Source organism: Nestor notabilis, unplaced genomic scaffold (genome assembly GCF_000696875.1).
Source record: "Nestor notabilis isolate BGI_N333 unplaced genomic scaffold, ASM69687v1 scaffold15795, whole genome shotgun sequence".
Lineage (NCBI taxonomy): Eukaryota > Metazoa > Chordata > Aves > Psittaciformes > Psittacidae > Nestor > Nestor notabilis.
The window spans coordinates 31,454-49,510 of NW_009929908.1; the positions used below are offsets into that span (position 1 = coordinate 31,454).

Consider the following 18,057-nt stretch of genomic DNA (forward strand, 5'->3'; position numbering starts at 1 on the left):
ATACACATGCATTGCAATGCATTGGGAATGGTTAAAGCAAGGAGAACTCCATCACTCGGTGCTTTATGAACACGGTTCTACAAAGGAGTCTCAAATAGGATTATATAGTTCAGTCACAGTAAGGCCACAATATTACAATGGATAAGGACCTTAGAATTCAGCATTCTGTGTTAGCAATAGAACCCTTCTTTCTTTCTAGACCTTTCTACATGTTCCTGAATGGTATCTCATCAGTCCTTCTTCTATTTTTCTAAGTTTTTTTCCTGTAAGTTTAACATATTGCTTAATACAACAGTTAGCACAGTAGAGAAAGGTACTGCCACAGGGAAAACAAAACCTAGGCAACATCCACAGAGTTTTGAGACTATATGCTGGGTGCGTTCAGATGGAGCTGGCTAATCAGAAAAAAGGCTAGCAAAGGATTTCCTCAAGTTTCGAATAGTTTCAGCTTTTGCTTCATCTTCATTCACAGACGATCGGCAGAAGGACGATTCTGTGAAACTGAAGGCATTTGTCAAAGACTGCGACTTGCTGCAAGACAAAAATGCAACAGGTTTTGCATGGTCATATTGTCTATGTCCATCCACATGTAACTTGTATAAATGATGAGAAAAGGAACAATGCCCATGAGATGTAGACGGTATGCATGGGAACAAAATGCATGTCCAGCATGAACAGTATAATTAGCAATATAGCATACAGAGCTGCTGCCACACAGCAACTTCCTTCCACACTTTGATTTGAGAAGCAGCATAACCTTTTCTTTAGAGAACACACTGCTTTTTTTACAGATCTGAAACACTGGATGCCAGTAAATTGGATGATGTGGATTAGAACTTGAGGAAAAAGTGGGCCTGCCTGCTAAATCCAAATCAGCACCCAACACAGGATGATTAATAACTGTGTTCACTGAGGCTGCAAATGGTTATACCCAAAGAAAAATTATATATATATATTGGCAAGAGTTTGAAAAATGAATCCTGAAGTTGTAATGTGCTCTGTCTATATATATATGTTTGATATCTGAACCTTAATGGAGCCTTAATGACACTTTATACCCCAAATCAGATAAAATTTTTCTTGTCTATAGGCAGCTAGTCTAGCAATACTACTCTAGTTTTAGTGCTAGCATGTAACTATGGTATAAGTTTCTGTAAGCATGAATCAAATAACACATGAGAAGGAAAACAGCTGAAGCTTAAAACCTTAACTCATGACTTGTTAGATAAAACAATATTTAAAAAGTAGTCTTGAATTTAAATAGAAAACATTAATGAGTTATAATCTTTTTACCAAGGCACCCATGCATTAGTAACACTAATGTGATTTTGGTTTTATCTCAGTTCAATAATGGGATTTGAGTTTTGGCTATAGTAAAACCGAAACATTTATTCAGATTCTTATACTCTTCATGGTTTGCAACTTCTCTCCCTCTAAACTAATAATGTACAGCAAACAGTGCTGCAGGCGGTTTAGGTTTTTCATAAATTATAGTTGTGCTAATGAGAATAGACTGATAAATGTTTGTTTGTGCTCACTGAAAGAGGGAGGGTGGGAAGCAGCACTTGACTTGATTAGTAACACAATAAGTAGCCTAATTAAATATTTATTCACAGATTAATAACATGTACATACAGGTTAGGCAACAGCATGTGGGTGAATACAAAGCATACACATGCAAATAGATAGAGTTAATCCTACAGGCAGGAGATCTGAGTCTTGAAAGTTAGAAAAACTACTCTTATTACGGCTTGCATCTCAAAAACTTTCATTCCTCCTTTTTTATTTCATTTTAAATAGAGACTATTCTCTCCTGTTTGAAGAAGAGAAAAATGAATTCAGATTTGAACTAGGAATTAAAGGAAAGGGACAAAGCCGGGAAGCAGTTTGTGGTACAGTTCTTCCGTACCTGTTCTTAACTGGTTTTCTTAAATGCCAGAAGCTGACAAGTTAAATTTCAAACTATAAAGCAGCCTCCATCTTGCTTAAGAAAACTGACCTTCCTATTTTCTACCTATACTTAAATAATGGGTGAATTAATTTGGGTCTTATGATCATAAAACAGAATAAAGAAACACACTGTCCTGGGAAGGCAAGGAAAATATAATCATCTTTGCATACTGATCCCTAATACATCTTTTGCACTGAATTGTGCTCAGGTGAGGACTCAGAAGTGGTTCACACTGGTATTAGCATATGAGTGGGTGGAAAAAGGGGATCTGTGTTACCTGGATAAAACAAAGACTACGCGCCAGTCTTTGTACTTACCATAGGAGGTAGAATGTGTCTGTGACTCTACCAGCAATAGCGTGTGTCAGGATTGCTATATTGAAAAACAACAAATCACTGCTAACACCTCCCCATGTTTTCTGTTGGCTGGGTTTAGGCTGTTAGAGGACACACAGCTACAGATCCTTCCCATATTCTTGTGACTGGGGAGATGCAGCAACAACGGCATGCTGTGCTTTAAGGAATCTTCCAGTAAGTGAGATAACTACAGGCAGCTTCCTGTGGGAGTCCTGCAGCCTCTCTGGAAAGGGCTGGTGTGAATTGCTTGTGCTGGACAGTCAGTAGCAGTGTACAGCCACAAACAACACGTGACTGTGAACAAGCACAGTTCGGCAACCAGTGTCTAGTGTGTTCACTTGGATTGTTTCTGAAGGTAGGCCTTTGAAACTGGAATCTGTTGTCTGAGTGACTGCAGGGTTAAAAGTTTACACAGATAAGACTTCCTCTTTTCTGTGCAGGCTTACAGCACACCCAGATCATGAGTCAGTGACATGAAAAGAGGACAACAAATATGAGAAAGATGATGAGTTTTGAGATCTAGTTGGGGCAGAAATTGCACTACTAGTAAATGAAATTTTGCATAGTGCTTAGGATATAACTAGTGATACTGTCTTACTAATCACAAGCAGAGAATAGGCTTTCTGGAATGTTTTAACCTCATTTTTGACTTGGGAACACATGTACATTTTATCCTGAGTATAAGACCAGCTCCCAAATTACAGTTAGGGCAACAGAATCGGTGCTATGAGAAAAGAAAATGGATAAAGCGAATCTTACTTCAGCTGGGGATGAGACTGAGGCTTCTGTTGTGGAGCAGGCTGTGGAGCAGGCTGTGGAGCAGGAGGTGGAGCTGGCTGTGGCTGTGGCTCTGCTTCCTTTGATAATCGGGTGCTGGCAGGACCTTGAGCCTGGGGACGTGGCTGCTGAGTTGTAGGTCCGGGCGGACGCTGGGGCTGGGAAGCCGAGGGCTTTGCTGCCTGCCCGGGGGGGTACATGCGCTGGGGCTGCAATGGCTCCTGGCTTTGTGATTGCATTCCTTGGGGTTGCACTGGGCCCCCTAGGTTCAGTACAAGAAAAACTTCATAATGTTATAGTATCAAAGAGTCCTTACTAGATTTTATATCCAACAGTTTAAATAATCCTGCAATGTGAATAACTCTACTTTTGAGTTTGATTCTATTCTAAATTCTATTAATATGGACTGCAGTTTCATGTAGGCAATACAACTAATCACAGTTGCAACATTAGTAACTTGTTTGGAGCCCCTACGATTCACTCTTAACATCATTAAGAAGCACCAAATTATCCCAGCAGTGGTGGTACTGACTTCAAATCAATGGAGTTACACCCAGTACAACTTTGTCCCAGTACAGGGAGAAGCTGTGAGATAATCAAATATACTAGGTAATACCTATTTCAGCAGTACAGCTACTATTTTCTGTGTAGTATTGCAGTTTTGTTCATCCAAAGTTTCAAAATTATTGGTTATAGTCCCCTTAGATTCACTCTTATAGCAGTAAAACAACTTTATACTAAAATTTTCCTGCTAATTGAAAGTCTTCTGATAACTTACTTAACCCCTTAGTGAAATACATCAAAAGCATTACAAGAAACACAAGAAAGTCATTACTAATTCTTTACCAAGGAGATCTTGCCATGAGGAGGACATAAATTGGCAAAATACTGTATTAAGTGTGACACTACAGTGTGTAGTAGTGACCTAGATTGCAACACCCACAGCTGAAAAATGCTAAATCATCATACAGGGTGGCTTTTGCTGCTTTCTGACTGAGATAGTGCTGTGTCAGGTATCAGTGGGCATGCTGCTCTTAGATCAGATGTCTGCATGTGGTTTTGGGGGGTGGTAGCTGTTCTAAGTAAGTATTCTTGCATGTGACAAAGCACACAGGACATCTGAGTTAAGGGGGAAAAAGGACAGGATGAAATTCTGAGCAGTTTGTTTGGATAACATTTCACAGAATCATAGTTTTCAGTCGGGGCAAGAGCTTTGCTGAACAGTAAATATTATAGAAGGCGACTGATCTACATGTTCTGAACACTGGGGAATTTTTAGTCTCATGCGGATAGTTAGCGCAAGTAAAAGACATCTCTAAAAGAAACCCTCCACCTCTGAAGGTACTGCTGCAATACATCATTATCATTAGGGTTTGTTTGGAAATTGTTATTATAGTTTGATCTCCACTCACTAGATGAGATTCCAGTGTATATGTCTGAGAACAGCACGTACTAATGCTTCAGTAAGTTTTAATACAGTTGTAGCAGTGTGTTGTGGTGTAGAAAGATAAATAGCACGTACTGTATGTTAAGGAATGTGCCTTCATTGTTTATTAATTTGAACCCCTTTTGTAGGAAATATTTGAAGGTGATAACATGGTCTTGCAACATCTTAATAAAGATCATTTTCTTATTAGCCTCCTTTCACTCAATATTGAAAACCAGAAAGGTTTCTTTCCCCCACTTGTAGATACAGGCTTGAATGCCAGAAACTTTACACTGAAGACAGATATAACTTTCTTTTATTGCACATTAAGCTGTACAAGATATTTCACATAAAAGATATACTGCTGTCACATTTCCAGCATTTGCTCACTTTCTTGCAGCTGGGTTGTACAAAAGGCAACAATCATGAAAGAAACTTTTACCAAAAATAACTCAACAAAACTGAACATTAAGCCTACACTGTAAAACATCTGTTCCCTGTTACCCACAATATTGCACCTAAGCATGCTTACATGCAGAGAGACATTTTGGCTTGCTTCTTGTCTGTGGTATGTAGTAATCGTGTGTGCCCTTGTAAATCCTTTACAGTCAACAAGCTGAAATCCTATCTGAAACACCCATCTCTTCTTTGCACACACAACTCACCAATGTCGTGTGAAAAGCACTTGTGAATACTTGTACTACTACATGCAAAAAATACCAACTGCTTTAAATAAAATCAATCATCAGATTCATTTCTCCACCTCAGGGCAGTATGGTTTATTCCTTACGGTGTCTGGAGGTAAGGATTTGTGAACCTGATTCTAAGTGGAATTTTCTTAATATAGAACAAAATAGCCAATGCCATCATTGGGATGATCACTGACCCAGACAAATGCTGATCACTAAAGCAAAATATTCATGTAATTTACTGATAGGTAGTAAACAGTAGCACTCACCACAAACATTTAAATAGCTAATAATGCATACCTTAATTCTCATCTTACCAGCCAGCTTGTACAAATGAAAGAAACACTACGAATGATGAGTCTCACTGATAATTTTTTCCAGTGTTTGTAGAGAAAACAGAAGTAGAACATAAGGCTGTTTTCCCTTTAAACAAAACTGTTTGCACTAAACTCATGGCCACTACTCATCTTTGTACATATTCAAGATTCAAATTATAGTTTTGTGGCTCACTTGCAACTAAGCTTTCTGGTATGCTAGCAGTGTGTAGCTTGTGAGTCTAGGCCAGATTTCTCACAGCAGATTAACTGCCTGCCTGTGCATTTTTCATAATGCTACAGTTTAAATCTGTTATGCAAAAAGCAGAAATAATTTACCTACAGAAAATCTAGTAGTTGTCAGGCATCTCAAGTCTTTTGCCATGTTTCTTGTCAAGCAATTATTATAAACCCTGTTTATGTGGATAACACTGGGACTGAATTTTCTTTATAGCTATCTGGATATTTCTAGGTTTAAAGTAATAGACCTGAGTTGGTAAAGAAAACCACTGACATTTTTGTCTTGCATTCTAACCAAAGGGCAAGATCCCCAGCTGGTTAAAGGAACCTTGGTCTACCGTCTCCTAACATCTCAGTATTTGAAACAAAAAGAGCTCTTACAGGAAATTTAACAGTCCTTGAGATACTTCCCACCGAATAATCTGGGATTTAACACTTAGGGAAGTATCAGATTTTTTAAAGTCTTTGCATTAGTTTTCATTAAAAATCTCCATTGATTACTAATTCAGAATGACAACAAAAGGTACTACTTAATCGAAATAGGATACATAAAATACTCACACTTTCACTGAGATATTGCACATAGGTGGCCCATTTACATAGCTTTGTAGCTAATAATTCAATGTAGAATACTAAAAATATGAATACCAGTATGTAAAATAGAAGATATTTTAAATATTCCTTGGGAAGAACTGTATCTTATGGAGTCACTAAAATATTAGACTTCCAGTTGCGTCTAACTCAAATGTTAATAAACTTTATAAAATTATAAATAAAAAGCCTCACTAGCAAATTCTACTCTAGACTTTTAAAAATATCTCTGGATCACCTATATATTAGGTCATGCACACGCACAAAAAAATAAAGGCTATGAGTACAGTGTGCACACACACTCACAGAGTAAGCAAAAGTATTTAGATTTGAACCTTGGTGGTATTTTACTGAACGATATAGAATACTCAAAAATACTGTCTAACCATCCATAATGTACAGTTGCACTGGGCTCTAAAGAGGCACATTCTTTGTACACTGTTGACAACAGCCCTGAAATCACAGATTTTACAGAGAAAGGTAGGTAAGCATTACACGCACAGACATGAACAAGTAAACAACCAGACGGTATAGTTGACACTGCATAGAAAAAACACAGTCCAGGTCAGCACTGAAACAATGCAAAAATTGAACAAAACTGGTATGTTTGCTTTTAAGATTGGGTGTTTGTTTCTTTTTTCATTTTGTTTTTTGCTTTAACCCTTGCTTTTAGTCTCAATTATCTAAGTAGCCTGGACTTGTTTTGGTCCTACTGCAACGCCATTACAGTCGAGAATGTACTGTAAACAACCTTGAGGTGGTGGTCGCTGAGGTGGGATTTTGTTTGGCTCTGGCTCCTTTAGTGATCCACTCTGGAAAATACATTGGAAAACAGAAAAGAAGAAAAAAAAATTAGAGTAGCTTAGTTCCAATTTTCTGCTAATTTGTCTTTATTTTCATTAGAAATCTCTTTATTGATTGGGGCTGAACATACACTTTTAATTTATTCCAGATAACATTTTCTAATTTAGTTGCTGTCTGACATGATATATGAATCCTGGACTAATCCAAAGCCAAGTTCTTAAAACCCCCTTGTTTTCCCTTTACAGCATATGATCGTGATCTAAGGAGTGCCTTCCCAAATCTTACCTCATTTGTGTATGGTCTTTCTCCTTCAGTTCCTAGCACCTTGAACAACTTTCCTGTCTCTCATTGCATCTGCTCTCTTTCTTAGGATAGACTGAATAGAAAATGGACTTCAACAAATACTTCTGTGTAATTTAAGAAATAATTTCTTTTTAATTACATTCACTCTCACCTGGAAGCACTAGCACAGATTTGTTTGCTAGTGATAGTTTCGCTTTGATTCACTGACTGTAAATGGGCAGGCAGATGGACTACTCTAGGTTAGCTGTTTTGCTAAGCAAAATGAAAGAAGGAAGCAAAACCCACAGACAAATAATAAAAATAATTGAAATTACTTCATGCTACTCCATCTGACATGTTATTAGAAACACATGGAATACTTAACTTTTCAAAACAGGAGATTTATTTGGCAGTATCCTTTTCAAATGTATACTTGTCGAGAGCAAAAGATGGGCCTGAACCAAAACCTTGGAGCAGAACACCCTCTGGGAACATTAGTATTTGAATCCAGACTATGTCTTAGGCCCATCTCTAATATTTTGAAAAGTGAAATATGTTAAATCATTGGATAGCTTGGGGTATTTTTTAAGGATCCAGAAATTAAATTGCCATCTGTCAAGAGGGAAAAAAATCCCAGAATGTATCAAATAGTAAATGTAAAATTAATTAAGCATGTTTCTTGCAAAGCCTACTAGGCTTTTTTTTCCCTGGTATATTTGTGTTTTATCTTAGAACTATAGAAATAAATCTTACTCACAGAGACATGAACTCCTGCACAGCACCTAGAAGTTACACTTTTTAAATGTTACAAGACAACAAAACTATCAAATGCAGCTGTTCCAAAGTGTTTTGCTTTAGCTACACAAATAAAAGGACATAGGGTGGGTCCAAAACTCATATTACTCAGTTACCAACCTTCTTAAGACTAAATGAGGAATAAAAGTGACAGCTACAAAATGAATAAGGCAAAATCTGATCCTCATATTAACTGACCCAGTTACATAGTTCTTGATAAGCATCACTGTAAGGATGAATATATGTAGAAGAAAATTTCATAAGGAAAATACACAGCCATTAGAAAATTTCAAAGTGCTTTAGTGTGGGTCAAAGTCTTCTCTGTTTTGCTTCTCTCCTTGCTCTAATTTTCTGAGCCACATGTAAAGGTGCCATCCTATCCTGTGCATGTTTCAGGCTGAGTGTTTGTGGTATCCATTCTGTATAATGCAATTGTGGCTCGCTGAAACAATATGCATTTACATCAGTAACTCCTTGGATACTGGGGAAATTAACCCAGAGTCTTCCAAACCTTGAAAAGTTGCCCTGGAGGAGCTAACTTCTTTCATATTCTAGTACCATTGTTCTGAGGCACCTGGCACCCTCCTCATACACCTTCAGGGCATCTGGGTGCTCATCTCTGGTGGTGGAGTGTGACACAGGGAGTCTGCCCTTAAAGGGAAAGTGTAAGTACCTGGGCCTAAAGACACCCAAGAGTTTCTCTCTGGAGAACCAAACAGATCATGTAACTTCTGTTAGAAAGCATGCCTAATATGTTATACGGAGCATTACTCTGATCCCCACGTGACAGATTTCCTACCCTTGCAGAGGGCTGTAAACCTTTTGCAGGGTTCTCTCCACTGCCAGAGGATGACTAGGGAGAATCTGAGTGTTCCTACTTTCCTACTAAAACAAGAGTAAAAGATTCTGTAGGTAAAGCTCATTATTTATTTAGAAACTGAAACCAGAGGCTAGCAGTTTAAATCCACATCTACTTTAACACTAAAACAACATCTGCAGGGCCTCCATCTCCTCCATGCCTTGAGGCTGAAGCAAACCTGCCATTTGCTTTTGCACTGAAATGGTCTTGGGGTTTATTGCACACACCACACTGCTGACTTGACATGACAACATCACCACTTATGCAATCTACAGATCTCCCCATCTTACACAGAAATCATCTTCTCCTAACTGAAGCCTTCAATAACCCTCACAACAGCTCACTGCTCCTTACCCCACCACTCGGAAGGTGCTGCTGGAGATGTGCTTCCCCTCACCAGCCACTGACTGCAGCTGTCCTGATTTACCACCCACATATCCCTTTTTTCACCAGCTATCACCTGGTGCTTCCAGGAACCTCACCCACACTCCAGGCCAATCACATGGGTATATTGCTTTTGCTAATTAGCCAACCCACCCAGGCTGACCCAAAAAGACTCATTAGCATTACATTCCTAATTGAGAACTCTTACTCATGGTTGTTCAGTGGTCTGGAGTAATCCAGGCCTTTTCAAGAGTCCCTCTTTCAGACAGTCAGAAACCTTGATACTTGATATTAAAGACAGGCTTTGAACCAGTCTTGTTTGCTGCCCTGAGCCAAGACCTTTAATAAAATCCAGGCTTCTTCTAAAACACCAGCTGTTGGCAAATTAACTACAGAGTGTTAGTTCTCACCTCTCCAAGACGGTGTGCCAATGCAATTGTAAGAGCTGCTAACTCCTTATAGGCAACACAATCTCTGAACAGAGATGCTGGACTAGACCTGTCCTGCAGATGTATTCACCCCTCGTGGTTTTTTCTTTTCTTTTTTCCCTTTGTTGCCCAGCCTAGAAGCTCACCCTCCTCCCACTTTCTTTTAGCACAAACATGTTTTCCTGTACTGCAGTTTTGATCTATGAAATTGCCTCTTGCTTAGTTCAAACACTGCAGGAATTGAGGATTAGAGTGCAGCATATATCATGGGAAGTGACCTGAACAGATTCTTATTTGGATGCTGAAGAACCAAATGAGTAATACAGAAGATAGAAATGACAATGTTTAGGATTACCTAAGTGAGGTGTGGTAACTGTTGGTTTAAGGAGCCCTTTCGGTTTTCATTTCATGGAACACAACTTCCCTATCACATCCAAATCCCCCAAAGAGAAGGGACTGCTGATGCTGATAGTAACTCTATATAGAACTGCTTATGGAAGCTCTCCTTTTCCAAGGGGATTTACTGTTTATATAGCTATTCTAAAAAATAAACCAAACCAAAAACTTTACTTATGGAAACCTCTAAGCCACATGAATGCTGCAAGTACACTATAGTGATTTCTCAACTCTGGGTATAACAATTGATGCTTTGGTTGCATAATGGTCTTTGAGAATATCAGCCAAGTTAATTATAACCAGAGCAGAAACCCCACTACTTATCTAGAAGATAGATGTCTCCAGATGTCTCCGTGGCATTTCCTTCCTTTCCGCACTTACCTCAGTCTCCTTTAAATTTTAGGGGTAGAACTGGAGGAAAGAACACTTTGTTCTTTAAAGCATGTTGTATTAGAATCTGATCAGTGGCATTATTTCTTTTTCTACCCTGTATATTTACATAAATGCAGACTGGATTCATATATACCTGAGTTTTGAATAGTCTGAAGAATGTTGAAATGGGTGGGAGCAAAAGCAGCAACTTGGCAGAGAAATAGCCCTTGGGCAAAAGAGATGCTAAACCGAGTCGCAGCAAAAATGGATTTTGATTTGGCTGAATTTGAAGATTTAGTGAACTGTAGTTGGAGCACGTATCATTGGGTTTGGGTTCCGTTTTGTTTTCTTTGTAATGCAATGATAGAAGCTTTTCATAGGTATTTCAATATTTGAAGGGAAAACCATGTTTTTTCAGGTTAAGAAGTAGAGGGATTCAGTGAGAATTGCCAAAAGATGAGCTGAGTTAGATCTCATAAAGGAACAAGAATAAATAGTGAAACAATTAAGTAACAGGAGAAGTAAGAAAAAATGTGATTGCTCAGGCGAGAGGTAATTTAGATAATTTAAGTAGGGTGTCAATAGTAAATGAATGTTTGAAGTGTCAGAGATTATGATAAATACAGGAGCAAGGGCAAGATGCCAGGTGGGATAAAAGCTAAAAATGAGATGGAGTCAAAAATCAAAGATCTTCCTGGGCTCATATTGGTCCGACAAGATATTCTTCATCTCAGAAATCAAAACCAGCTGACTCATGATACGCAGAATTCCATAGCAGGTATCTGTAATAACTGGAAATGTACAAGCTACACTGGAGAAGGTTAAGCATTAATATTACAGGAATTACACTGTGGGTAAGGAAATGACTAGTGAGGAGATAGGCAGTTACTGAAGGAAAACTAATGGGAAGGCTATAACTGGGATGTGGAACTCAAGCAGAATTTTCATTAATTAAGTTGGCACAAAAACCATAGGTGTGTGCTACTAAAGGCTGTAGATGATACAGAGCTGGAAGACTACAGGACAAAGACATCCTACAGAAAGAATGAAATTATTGATTAGTAAGAGTTTAAAAAAGAAAAAGGGAAAAAAGAAACTTAAATGCTATGTCCAAAATAATTTATTGATGGCCTAGTAAAATGCATCTGTCAGAAATGCAGAGCTCACTAACTGAGATCTAATGGGAAAGATCGAAAAACCCCAACATTTTATCACACATTCAGTGAAATATTTCCAGTAGATGTTAGGCATGATGCTGTGTGTCATTGACATCACCCCTGCCCAAAAGCCAAACGTAAGCTGATCTGGCACAGAAAAGTGCTGTTAAGCTGACTAGGCAGATGGAAGAGCCTACACCTACAGCATTTGGAAACGTATGTCTTGCTCGGTTTAGCAAACTGAAGGCTTGAATGCAGTACAGTTGCTTTTTATAAATATATTGTAGTGGTGAAGAACTAGACAGAAAATAAGTTAGACTCAAGGACAACAAGAACCAAGAAGGAAGGGGTGAAAACTGAGTAAAACTGGGCTAGAAATAAGCACATACTGTATAATTTAGCAAAGCAGTGAGATCTTGAAGTGGCTTTCTGATATTGAATATCCAAAAAGAAGAAACTTCTTAGCACCTTGTTGCTTACTGCTTTATCCATTTAATGTGTAGTGAGTACAGCAGTGGTACTTAGCAGCCGGATGAATCTGGCAGAGGTGATGTATCTGCTTCACTGTGTTGCAGTGGTGCTGAACAGGACTATAAAGGTTTTACTATTTATCGTGTGATATATTCCCTATGGACTAAAAAAGGCAGTGAATCAGACCCAGTTACAGTTAGAACGGAGAGAGGTGGTAAGGCACACCTTCAAAAGAAGTCACCTTCACCTCGTCCAATGCAAAGGGCCAGCCAGAGAGGAGCTGGCTCCTGCTTTCTACAGGTTTTTTGGAGTACCACTGTTCAGCCTTGCCGTTCTCCACTGAGAAAACCTGCATGGGAAAGATACTCTCAGAAAAACGGATGCCAGCCTGGAGTTTCTTTGTGTTGAAGTTGTGATAAACAACCTGAAAATTTAGAGCGGCTTTAGTTATTCCTCTACCAACTTTCCAGACTACCCATGCAAAACCTGTTAAGATCTTCCTCTGAATAAGAAGGGAAATGGCTGCAAAGAGCAGAAAACAAGCTACACAGTGTCATTTTTACTTGGAATAATATTTACAAAATGCACTGAAAAAGGCCATCAAAAAGTATTCTAACTTAGATTTTGCAGACTAAGTGTTTTCCATTGCTAGATAACTAACTACTTACTAGAAATAGTTTTCTTCTTGAATATTCTTACACAACAGTCTCAAACTGAGTACCCTGGTATGGACTCACTGCTCCAGTATTATTGAATCATAGAATCATTTCAGTTGGAAAAGACCTTTAAGATCATCAAGTCCAACCAGTAACTCAGCACTATCAAGTCCGCCACTAAACCATGTCCCTAAGTGCACCATGTCTATACATCTTTTAAATACTTGCAGGGATGACGACTCCCCCACCTCTCTGGGCAGCCTGTTCCAATGCTTGACAAACCTTTTGGTGAACAAATCTTTCCTGATACCCAATCAAAACCTCCACTGGCACAACTTGAGGCCATTTCTTCTCATCCTATTGCTTGTTAGTTGGGAGGAGAGACCAATACCCACCTCGCTACAACCTTTCAGATAGTTGTGGAGAGCGGTAAGGTCTCCCCTGGGCCTTCTCTTCTCCAGGCTAAACCCCTCCAATTCCCTCAGCCGCTCATCAGACTTGTGCTCCAGGCCCTTCACCAGCTTTGTTGCCCTTCTCTGGATCCACTCCAGCACTTCAATGTTTCTTGTAGTGAGGGGCCCAAAACAGAATACAGTACTCAAGGTGTAGCCTCACCAGTGCTGAGTACAGGGGGACAATTACTGTCCTAGTCCTGCTGGCCACACTATTGCCAATACAAGCCAGGATGCCATTGGCCTTCTTGGCCACACTGGCACATTGCTGCCTCATATTCAGTTGGCTGTTGACCAACACTCCCAGGTCCTTTTTTCCCCTCTGCAATGTTTTATGGTGGTGTTGTGACTCTTCAATGTCTTTAACTATTTACTTACTTATCCCTGAGACACCTATACAGGTGACCTCCCTTTGTCCATTCCATCGCCATTTTCTGTTATTCTACTGAATAAAAATAATCCCACCCCTCGAAGAGATGAGGTTTCTAGAGAAAAATCAGGATGTTGACTTACTAGGGAAAAGTAATTTCTTAAGTAGCATCTCTTTTTGAATCTAGATGGTCCCTTTCACAACCAATCAGTAATTCTACTGGACAAGGATGCAGCCTTATTTTATTGCAGCTCTTGCTTAAAGAAGTCAGATTACAACTTCTGTTTTTAAAAGGGACCATTAAAAGCATGCAGTTGCTCAGCAGCTTTCAGGCAGTTCTTTCCAATAAACAAGGAAAGAATGTGGACAATGTGATAGGAGAGAGCTCCCCCTGTGTGCTAAAGCAGCTGACACTACACGGACAGGCAAGTGCAAGTGGTACAACATATCTAGAAGTGTCCAGCTATTGGAAAGTTAAACTTCCTTACACCTTTCTCAGTGTGCACAGATACCTCTGTGTAACTGGACGATAAGGGTCCCCTTAGGGCTTCACAGCATCAAAATCCTGTGCTGTTGCTTGAAGTTGTAAGGAAGGTTTTGACCTTTATGCAGGGACTTTGACCCTGGGCGATGCTGTGCTGTATCTGCTCCTCCAGTCTTAACACAAAACACAACAGATTTTGTTTGTCTGGTTTGGGGGGTTTGTTTGTAAATATGGGATGGCAAGTGATCCTTGCATGAACACGAAGAGATTAAGATCCACAGAACTGCATCTTGAGCCATAAAGATCCATCATTACTGGATCCATTCAGAACTGAAATTCATGCTTTGAAACAAGGGAGTCTGGAAAAAAGCCGTAAGAGGCTAACTCAAGCCCAATCTTCTAATCCCTGTTTTATCTTAATAGTATTGTACCACTGTTGCAGAACAGTGCAACTCTAACACATATGTAGCACATGGTCCTTCTTCAAAATAAACAGTGGCAATGACTGCTGGGGAAAGGGACAGAATCCTTTCAGGTTAAACATGGAGTAAAGCCTGACAGCTTTGCTTAACAGGTTAGGATTTAAAGGTCAGAGAAACCAAATTTAAGAGCCAAATGGAGACAGAGAATAATAACAAGAAAAAGTAGAGAGGAAACCTCCACCATAGTGGGGAAAGGAGATCAAGGAAAAGCCTTCAAACAGTAAAAGATATTTCTATTAGGTTCAGCTTAAATAAACAATATCAGAGAGTAAAAATAGATGAAGAATAAGATAAAATAAAATAACAAAAATTATGTTATATGATTTTAAAGACAAAACAGAGAGATCTAACGTAGACCCTCCTTTTCTATTGGTGTACGTGGCAGCTATTGCCTGTTTTGTAAGGATGGGATTACTGTTTTCCTTGTTCCAGTTTTGCAAAGGCTGGGTTTGCTCTACAGTGGAATAAGGGATGTTTTGAAGTCTCCCAAAAAATGCCTGTGGGACAAAAAGCTATTTCTCACCGAAGTCTACTAAAACCATACAGGCTACTCTCCTAGTGGTGCGCTCATGCTTACTTAAACATTACATGTTTTCTTTGTTCTTGAGGGTAGTCTGATGGAGGATCAGACTTCTCAAAGATAGTTTGCTTCTGCCAATACAATTGGAAGACTGTGAGGTGATCAGAAGATCATCTGGCAGAAGATAATGAAAAAGTTAACAAAAGCATCATTTTGTTGTGTGAATGAAGACAGAAAGAGAGCAGTATTGTTGAGTTTAAAATAAATGGGGAAAAGCGCCTATTAACCAGTAATACTTGTTCTGTTTTCAGTTTTAGCTGGCATTTTGTTATCTTCTGTATTATAACATTATTAGCACTGAGGCTAAAGCACTGTAAGATGCCACAGGTGACTGAAGCCACCCTAATCATCTTGGTCCTCAAGGGTGACTCTGTCAGGTTGCTGGTGGAGCTTTTACTTTGGGCTTCTCTTCTAATGAGCACTTTTGTGAGCAACTCTTTCTCTTACCAAGTTTTGCTTGGCTTGTCTGCAGGGACTGTGCATTTGGACAAATTCCTGTTGACGTCAGTAGAAATTCTGCCGAAATAATCCTAAACCTTTAATATACGCCCCTTAGTTTATTCTCTCTTACAGGCTAAACAGCATCAGACCCCTTCAAAAAGGGCATTGTAAAGGCACACTTGTTTAGATCTTGGCACATTATTCAAAACAAGCTAAGAAAGATAAGCACTTTCTAGTGTTCTGATTTAATCATCCTCAGTGAGTGGATACATTCACAGCTAACAACCAGACACGTTTATGCAGGCATTTATCATAAGCAAATATCCAGCAAGCTATTTACCTTACTTCTGTAAGACTAAATAAGCAACAGAATTAAGCAATACATATGTACCTCCCTTAGTAATTACTCCACCTACTGGTACAGGATCACAGTAAGTATTTATCTTAACTTTCATGATCGACTTGTTAGTAAAATCTCTGCTCAACATTCGTGTATTGTGTCCCACTGTTTTTTAGTTACTGTCAGTATTAAAACTCTCAAGATATATTTCCCTATATGAACACTAGTCTTAATATATTATAATACCTGAATGTTAAGTTCAAATGCTTAAATAAATCAAGCTTGGTGTAATGGAATAGTCACTATTTTAAATACACGGCCATCCCTCATGCAGCAGTTAAAGTCTAAGTCTCTGCTGTGATCTCTGTCACATACATGAAGAAGACAGGATCTACCCTGAATAGGTGTCTCTTACTCAAAGGTGGACAAAACATCCTTGGTGTAGAAAAAACTTGACCCCACTATCATTTTATACTGTGATAAATAAACTTGACTGTTGTAAATCCTGCTGGAATGGAGTGTGCCTCCACTGTGGCCTTCTACAAGGATGTGGTGAGTTCAGGGTCCATATATGTTTATTTTCTTCTGCTTTTCTTAATTCTATTCATTTATATTAGGATCTAAAAGGATAATAGCTCTTTTTCTTGTATTTTCACAAACATAAAATAATTAAAAGGTTGAAACCCCACTTTGATTAAAATAAGCATCCAAATCTCAACAGCTAAACACTGTGTGTATATATATATACACACACTGATATATATGTACACATTAAGGCAGCACATTAAAATTATTCCATATTAAAATAATGCAGATAAATGAAATAAACGGATTGCAACAGCATTAGGAGAGATTTTCGAATAAGGAACATTTAATATTTGTTAAAAGAATCCCCAATTCCTTGTTTAATGTGACACACCTTCTGGAATACGATGGAATACGTTGCAATACTAAATAATCCGGAACTCTCAAAATCAGGAATCCCCCAAGAGAGGAAGCCACAAGATGTCGCTGGGCTTCACATAACCAACGCTCGCTGCAGTAAAAGGGGTCAATATAATCTCTTCGGTATTCCCAAAATCTCTTTAAGGTGACAGTTTTCAGAAGGGCTGTTGGCTTCTAGAACCTTTGCAAGGAATTGTGTTTATGTTCTGGGATGTGTGCATGTCCCAGCAATATTCTTCACTGTTCCCTATAAGTTTTGATTATAATGTTTTAGATTCTCTGCCCCTATTTTTAGAAGGCATCTTGCAGCTGCCTAATTTTCCTTTAAGTCACAACAATAACTCCATAAGCATTTTATTATCGAAAGTACTTTGGCTACTAGGGACTGTGATTTAAAAGATATTTTAGGCTGATAGACAGTGTAAGTGATAAAGAATAACCACTTTGATTTTGTCTGTAGGGGCTGGTGGCTGTCAAAATGCATACAGATATTCTGAGGCAAAAAATGAACGGAAAAAAACCTTATTGATTGCTAGCATAGACTACAGAAGATGCTCATTTAGTATCTACACAGATCTACTGCTTGTATGTTGACAAGACACATTGCTCTGTTTGTATAGGGTAAACCAACGTAAGAGTTTGGAAAGGTAAACAGTTAAAGAGGCATATAGTAAAATCCTGTCCAGACTCTTTCCAGGGTCTTTGTGCTCCCCTGCCCAGAGAAGGGAGAAAGTCAGGTTAATCTCTGGAGTCTGTTCAGGTTCTGGGCTTCCATCAGGCGTTATGCCACACAGATCTGGGTACGTCAGCTTTATGGTCATATGATGCCATAGCTGCCATTTATCCTCTATTTATATGTCTTCATAAGAGAAATAAATATAACACAAACGGTTTTAGGAATCATTAGCTCATTTAGCAATCTTCTTAAGGCAAGCTGTTCTTAAATTACTCCTGCTGCCTGTTAGTATAGATCTAATTACAACAAGGAGTGATTTGCTTTGCACCAGTTCAGCAG

General features: G+C 38.8%; 2 protein-coding genes across 2 annotated transcripts in view; both read right to left on the reverse strand.

Annotated features, from left to right (window-relative positions):
* Positions 1-264: 264 nt before the first annotated feature.
* LOC104406269 (synapsin-2-like) lies at positions 265-7,127 on the reverse strand. Its single transcript, XM_010015201.1, has 3 exons — positions 7,096-7,127; positions 3,067-3,346; positions 265-531 (listed from the first exon to the last, which is right to left on the reverse strand). Exons 2-3 carry the CDS (start codon positions 3,321-3,323, stop codon positions 396-398), a joined length of 393 nt encoding a protein of 130 aa, XP_010013503.1. The 5' UTR covers positions 3,324-3,346; positions 7,096-7,127; the 3' UTR covers positions 265-395.
* LOC104406268 (synapsin-2-like) overlaps positions 6,502-18,057 on the reverse strand; it is a 17,682-nt gene continuing 6,126 nt past the window's right edge. The window contains exon 2 of the mRNA XM_010015200.1: positions 6,502-7,156. Coding sequence (XP_010013502.1) covers positions 7,028-7,156 — 129 coding nt within the window. The 3' untranslated portion in view covers positions 6,502-7,027. The remainder of the gene's footprint in view (positions 7,157-18,057) is intronic.

Coding starts and splice junctions, on each gene's coding strand:
- LOC104406269 (XM_010015201.1), bottom strand. CDS start 3,323: ATGCAATCACAAAGCCAGGAGCCATTGCAGCCCCAGCGCATGTACCCC. Junction 532..3,066: donor CAGTCTCATCCCCAGCTGAA/GTAAGATTCGCT, acceptor TTTGTCTTGCAG/CAAGTCGCAGTCTTTGACAA.